This window comes from Quercus robur, chromosome 2 (genome assembly GCF_932294415.1).
Source record: "Quercus robur chromosome 2, dhQueRobu3.1, whole genome shotgun sequence".
NCBI classification, from domain to species: domain Eukaryota; kingdom Viridiplantae; phylum Streptophyta; class Magnoliopsida; order Fagales; family Fagaceae; genus Quercus; species Quercus robur.
This window is the reverse complement of record NC_065535.1, coordinates 11,314,335-11,322,028: the sequence shown is the minus strand read 5'-3', so window position 1 is coordinate 11,322,028 and position 7,694 is coordinate 11,314,335. Positions and strand designations below refer to the sequence as shown.

At 42.2% G+C, this 7,694-nt stretch overlaps 1 protein-coding gene across 1 annotated transcript; it reads left to right on the top strand.

Annotated features, from left to right (window-relative positions):
• The first annotated feature begins 1,056 nt into the window (after nucleotides 1–1,056).
• LOC126694747 (putative glycine-rich cell wall structural protein 1) lies at nucleotides 1,057–1,904 on the top strand. The gene has a single exon (XM_050391247.1). The coding sequence runs from the start codon at nucleotides 1,057–1,059 to the stop codon at nucleotides 1,705–1,707; it is 651 nt and encodes a 216-aa protein (XP_050247204.1). The 3' UTR covers nucleotides 1,708–1,904.
• Nucleotides 1,905–7,694: the final 5,790 nt, after the last annotated feature.

Sequence of the window (7,694 nt, the reverse complement as noted above, 5' to 3'; positions counted from 1 at the left end):
TGACTAGTTTGTTTACTTTCTTTTTTTTTTTTTTTTTTTTTGATGTTAGTTTGTTTACTTTCTAAATTGATACGGAAATGATTTATTACATTTTTGTTTTTTTTTGGATAAAAATGATGACATTTTGGATAATCAGCCAGTTTATGTTCAATTTTCAAGCCCGTCACACATGGTATGTGTATCACAAATGAAATGGGATTAGAGTTAACAGACTATGGGACTTCTTAAAGGGTCAGGGTTAATGGTTGCCATGTTATTTGCAACATTATTCTGTTGCCTATTGAATCATTAATGATAAACTGTCAGTTCTTTGCGAGATGGGAGGACTTTTTTTTATAAATCTTTATCATTATAGGGCACATGATGCTTTTAAAATTTAGGTTATTTCCACATAATGGGTTTCACATGAGAGAGAGGTCTTAAGTCTTAACAATTCGACCACCGCACATCTTTGGTACGTTGGTCACTTCACAAGTTTAAATGCTTATAGGGTGTAGGGGGCAAGGGTCGGGGTTCAAGTCTTCAGAAGAAAATTTCACGCACATATACACTTAAAATATTTTAGAATAAAAAATTTATTTTGTATTAAAAAAAATAAAAAACAAAAAGTCTTAACAATTCGACTTATGCTACTTTTCCATTATATAACTTCTTTAACAAAAACAATGTGATTCACCATATTGTTTACTCAAATAATTTTCTAAGCCAAACTTAAGACGAATTAGGTGGTCCCTAGGAGACAAAGAAAACTTGTAAGAGCAGCTGAGACAAAGATAAAAGGGTGTGTGCGCATGAGTGGGCAAGGATCGGTGCTCCCAAGTAGTTTAGAATGAGCAATTTTTTTTGAGGCTTCTTGCTGGTTGCAACTTGAGTTAATTAATGCAATTGTACAAGTGGGGGACAAAGTGAGACCTAAGGCATCTCTTTGTTTTATATTTGTGATCTCTGGATTAAGTGGACTAAATGTCTAGCTGGCAATGCCACTACACTTAACATATATATAAGCTGTTATTTATGGCGATTACTTCATAGTTGCATATTTGGACGTCCAAAAGTATGGATAAAAATCAAACAATAAGGTTTATATGGGTTGTCCTGTTTATTGCCATTGGTGTTATTGGGATGAAAGGTGATGAGATAGGAAATGGCACGGCCAATTCTCAAAGCAACACTACTTCTTTAGCTCTTCAAGGAAATGAAGATACAGGAGGATGGAACAAAACCTACAATGAAGTTGAAATCAACAAAAAGAATAGATATAATGGTGCATATTATAGAAGAGGTGGAGGTGGAGGTGGAGGTGGTGGTGGAGGTGGGGTTGGGGGTGGCGGTGGAAGAGGCGGCAGCGGCGGTAGTTACAGATGGGGCAGCGGCGGTAGTTATAGATGGGGATGGGGTGGTGGTGGAGGAGGGGGAGGGGGAGGAGGAGGGGGAGGAGGTGGTGGTGGTGGTGGTGGATGGGGATGGGGGGGTGGAGGGGGTGGTTGGTATAAATGGGGTTGTGGAGGACAACCAAAACATGGTAAAAGAAAGGGAAGAGGAGGAGTAGGCATGAACAAGAAGGAAGAATATAAGCTAGGAGAGTTTGCCCAATGCATGGGTCGAGGAAGGTGTAGAGGCATGAGATTGGATTGCCCACTTCACTGTGGTGGACCTTGCTTTTATGATTGCCAACATATGTGCAAGGCTCACTGTCGACGGTCCTGATTTGCTTGCTACCTCTCCAATTCTGAATTATTTCTCGTAGTTGAGTTCTTCAAATATTACAGAAGCATACTATGACGAGTAGTGTTTTTCTTTCCATTCCAAGAATCTTGGGTTGGGGTCCTTGGGGATGATTTGGATTTCAGATATTCTTTAAAAAAAATAAATAAATGGGTTTGTTTGTATGCTTGATTTTATATTTTATTTTTTGTCTCTATGGATTTTCTTGATGGGAAAAAACGTGCATATTGTTCATGCATGTCATGTGGAGACTCTAGGCTTATATTTTATGTCTACAAAGTCGTGCTTGGTCCGTTCCAACTTTATATTCTTTTAAGTGAGTATGGCGATTGATTGTATTTCAAAGAAAATTTTGATTCTGTTGGAAGATGAGAACTAGATTAGGAATTTAAGGGCATGCACTCAATCTACTAATCGATGAACTCACGTAGATTAACCCAACTTGACTTAACGTCTCAGGTTGAGTTCTAAGTATTTTTTTTTGAAGTTTGGGTTGGGTTGACAAAATTTTCAACCACGTAACCCGACCACGCTATTAAGGAGGTGTTTGGTATATATACTTAAAAATTGTAAATATGTATTTGAAAACATGTATGGAAATATCTGTGGCTGTAGGTGAAAAAGTGTATAAAAATACGTATAATGTTATTTAAAAATTGTAAACATGCATTTGAGTGGGTGTACCAAATAAGGCCTAAATGTTTAAAAGAAAAAATAGATCAAGAATCGATAAAAAGTGGGAATCGGGTGTTTTTTCGGTTCTTTGACCATACCAGTTTTTTAAAACCATGCAATTGAGTAAATAATGATAATTTATATTGAATAATGACTTTAAATGGTTGAATGAAAACTTAATTAATTTTTTTATTAGGATTGATTAAATAAGCACAACCTGACTACCCAACCAAACCCAATACCCCTACAAGCTAGCTAAGTCGAGTTGGTTTGGAGATTTCTCCTCACAAAGATCTTGTTAGTTTGGAATTACCTCAACTCTGATTTAACTTGATCCATGCACACTTCTAAATATGATTGTTTTATATAAATGGATAAGATGCTATTAAAAAGACTTATTTATTTATTTATTTAAATATACCATAATCAGTTGACTACCAAAAATATTTTTTTTAAAATCTACTCTCTCATCCCATGAAACACAGGTAACATGTTATATTAAATTTAAATTATTTAGAATTGTAATATATTTTTTATTTCCAAATAATAGTATAATGTCTATATTATTGAAACTGGAATTTTAATAAGGTATTCTTTTGAATATTTATCATTTTTATTACTTTTTTAAGGTTCATATCTCTAAATTATAATGCCTATTTTGTTTGTATTTTTAAGCCTAAAACTAAAGATTTTGGCCCAAATAGAATAAAATTTCATACCTTTCAACCCAAAAATTTGAGTTCAAAAAAATAAAATTTTGAACTCAAAATTGAAAAGAAAACCTACAAAAAGAATAAATTAATTTAAGGCCCAATTAGTCTGAAATAGACCAAATGGACCAAATTGTATTGAATGGACCGAATGGACTTAAGTAGACCAAACAGATAGAATTGAGATGCATTGGACTGAACAGACTGAACTGGACCAAATGAGCCTAAGTGGACTGTATGGACCGAACGGACCAAATTGGACAGAAGTGGACCAAATGGAACATATTGAACCGAATTATATTTAATGGACCGAAATACTATGCTGATCTGGCTCAAAAGGAGTGTAATAACAATAAATGTTACTTTTTAGTTTTTAGATATTATATCACTACAAAATAATTAGGAATTTGTTTATTATGTTGTTGATGTGTAACTAACTAATCATGTCTGTGGGGCCGGGGAATTTATGATCCGGCCCACGCTTTATTAGGGCCCGGGGCCCGTGCCGAGGAGGGTATTTGCCGAGGACGAATGGGGAAAGGCCGAATTGTTGAGTGGAATAGCCGAGGGTGACCCTGTCCTCGGCACTCCAGGACTTCAAGGGGAAGAGCAACGTCTCAATGATGGCTGCCCCCAAAAAGCCCCCTGAAGGAGATGCGAGTAGAATGGGACCCACGTGGGGGTACGGTGCGAAACTGGTTCAGGGTAAATACGTCCCCTCCGCATTAAATGCACCCGCCAGCATCTTGACCATGTTAATGAGAAAAGACGTCTGGACAGGGTGACTTCGATCATCGCAACTAACAGAAAGTAAGGAGTGACAGCTGATGGGACGGGCACAGAAGTAGGCACCTGCCTGATCAACAAGTGGAGGGCTAAGATCAACCAGGAAGGGCTATATAATGTGAAGGTTAATGCACCAAAAAAGAGGCTGGGAAAAATGGCCAAAAACCAGAGCCTCTCAGCCCGTCTCCAAGAGAAAGACTCCTAGAGCGAACACGATTTAATTATGTATGAACACCACGACAAACCACCGTCTAGTGACCAAGACCTAGCCTTTCAAACCCACGCTCTATAAATGATATTGTTTGGGCCTTTTTACGTGCGAACCCAACATTATTATGGGTCGTTACAAATCGAGTCCTTACAATTGGTGCCGTTTGTGGGAAGGGCTTGTGTCTTGGCTCAGGTGGTGGGTTGAGACAATCACTCACATCATTTCCAACAACCGGGTGTAGTGTTTTAGCATAAAGTCCCACTAGGGGCTACGTTTCTTCACTAGGGGCTGCGCTTCGTAGCGTCAGCAGCACGGATGGTTCTAGGTGCTTGGCCGAGGAGCTAATCCCCTTAAACCAAGGTCCCACGCCACAGTTGAGGGGTTAATTCCCCCCAACTACTTAAATATCAAGTTTTGGACAGAACCAAGGTATTGCATGGTCTTCGGACTCAAACCTATGGGGAAACCAACTACTTAAATATCAAGTTTTGGACAGAACTAAGATATTGCATGGTCCTCGGACTCAAACTTATGGGGAAACCAACTACTTAGAAATCAAGTTTTGGACAGAACCAAGGTATTGCATAGTCCTCGGACTCAAACCTATGGGGAAACCAACTACTTAAAAATCAAGTTTTGGACAGAACCAAGGTATTGCATGGTCCTCGGACTCCAACCTATGGGGAAACCAACTACTTAAAAATCAAGTTTTGGACAGAACCAAGGTATTGCATGGTCCTTGGACTCAAACCTATGGGGAAACCAACTACTTAAAAATCAAGTTTTGGACAGAACCAAGATATTGCATGGTCCTCGGACTCAAACCTATAGGGAAATCAATTACTTAAATATCAAGTTTTTGACAGAACCAAGGTATTGCATGGTCCTCGGACTCAAACCTATGGGGAAACCAACCACTTAAATATCAAGTTTTGGACAGAATCAAGGTATTGCATGGTCCTCGGACTCAAACCTATGGGGAAACCAACTACTTGAAAACTGAGTTTTGGACAGAACCAAGGCATTGCATGGTCCTCGGACCCAAACCTATGGGGAAGCCAACTACTTTAAAGAAACCTGGATACTAAGCAGGACCTAACACTACACGTGACATCTCAGATGATGCCTATATCTCCATTGAATGAGGGTCTGACATGAGTTCAAGGCTCTACAGGTACAGGTGAACTAACGTTCTGAAACATGATTCTAAATATATCGCATACACAACTATTCATACGTGTTAAGATAATTAGTTCAAAAATCATAAACAACAGTAAGTATCGACAAGGGCAACTAACAAGTAACCAAAAGGAAAGAGGAAGAAAAGAATTTCATATACGCGTTCAACAGGTTCAAACTACCAGCAGATTACAAAGTTTTTGAAATAAAAAAGAAACTAGTTAATCATTAAACTAAAAACAAATTCGAAGCCTGGCCAGGGTTTCTACTTCTTTAATTTTGCATTGGCCACGTCCTGGGAAGGCGGAACGGGATCAGCTTCGACACCCTGGAGGATAGTCCCTTCTGGGGAAGACTGAGCAGGATCAGTGTCGGTACTCTTAGGGATCACAGCAAAGGGAATTGCCTGTAGGGGCTGGGCAAGTATGGTTGGCTCTTCGGCATCTGGCATCTGAGTGCCGACCACAGGCTCAGCAACCTCTTTAGGTACCTCGGGATCCGTACGCTGAGATGCTTCTATCACATCCTGAAGCTCTCCCTCTTTAAGTGGCTGGCCAGGAGAGGCGTCGACCTGTACAGTATCTGACTGAGTGACCCCTCCCTCATGTTGGTCGCTCACGGCCTTGGAGCTGGTGGAGGTGTCCTCACGGATGGCTGTAGGGTAGAATATGTTCTTCGCTTTCCACAAATTGGACGAAGCATCCACCCCAGCTCGCTTCAAGGCCTTTTCCCAAACCTGAGAGCAGTAAAGCCTACATACTCCGGGAATTTGGGCTTTAAGGATGGCTTGGGTTTCAGCTATCCCTGCGTTATAACCCTCATCCTCAGCCGTTTCCTTGGCAGCCTCAACCTCGTATCTGGCAAACTCAGCCTCCTGCTTGGCCCTCATGGCTTCGCCCCGAGCGTACTCCGCCACACCTTTGTCATTCTCTGCCAGGATCAGTCTTTTATTTAAATCACTAATCTGCTCCTTGGCTATTCGCAACTGATCCTCGGCTTCTAGCAGACGTTTTGTTTGGTCCTCGGCTTGTTTTTGGGCGCTAGATAAACCCGCCGAGGCGCTATCCCTATCTCGGATAGCTTCTGTTAAGGCAGCCTTGGCGAGGTCGTCCTCGGAAGCTTTGAGAGTCCGCGTGGCCTCTATGCGCTTGGAGCGTTCATTTTCGGCCGCCTTACTCTGCTTGTTCACTTCCTCCTCCATCCTATAGGTGGCCTGGAGAGCCTGTCAAGGGAGATAAATATATCGTGAATGATGGACTGGGAGTAAGAGTTAATAAAGTTTTAGGGTTCAAGAGCCTTACCATGCCCAAGTGCCTCTTTATGCTGAGGAAAACCTCCTGCATCCTCATTTTCTGCAACCCATCCATGTCGGTGGGAAGCAACATGGTTCTCCTTAGTGCGTCTGCCACATAACCACCCTCGCCATCTCCAAGGTCCCTCATGGACGCGGTTTCCAGCAGTGGACCCCCGTGGAGCATTAGGGCGGGAAGCCAGGCGCTTGGCGAGGATTGGGCCTCGATCCCCTTTCCCTTGCCTTGAGAAGATTAGGCTTCGGTCTCCTTACCCTTGCTTTGGTGCCCAATCTTCAATTGTTTCGCACGCGGGGCTTCCTCCCTCTCCTTAGAAGGTTGGGATTCTCTCCCATCCATGGTTTCCTTGCCCTTGGGACTCCTCTTTCTCTTTGAATCAGTGCTCTCCGGTCGAGGAGGCAGAGCTGGTTGGGGAGGAGTAGGAAGTTTGAGACGGGGGGATTATGGCTGTGACTTTGTGGAGGATGACCTAGTCTGGATAGCCTGGGGCGGAGGTGGTGGGGAAGGAGCATTGGGTTGTGGCGTTCCCTGCGCACCCTTCCCTGGTTGACCATCGAGGAGTTCGAATAAGCTGGTCGGGGGCTTTCTCTTGAGTCCCATCTTGGCTTGAGAAGATGTGCCTACTGATGACAATTTTGCCTCGGACAAGGCTGGATCACCTATATCACCAGAAGGATCCTCGGATTGGTTGGCTATGTCAAATACCCCAAACCCTTCCTCCGGCTGATCTAACTCGCCTTCGTCCTCTGCTACTTGATGAGATGAGGAGAGGTCCACCAGTGGGATGCTCTCTGGGACAGATGATACTTCGGAGATTAAAAATCCTGTCTCGACCATGGTAATTTTTGGAACTCGAGGACGGCTGGTGCTGATCACGTGCCTAGGGTCGGCAAATGATTTCTGAACAGAAGCGTACCCTAATATTTTTTGAGCGGCTCGGACTTGACCATCTTCGTCATTTACGAAAACTGCCGCTTGTAGAACAGTCTCCAAGTCCACCCGGTTAACTAAGTGAAAATGTCGTTGATAAGCGTGTGGATCTACAAAAGAAAAACACATATGCATGGTTAGTTACCGAACCACATCAGATTAGAATGG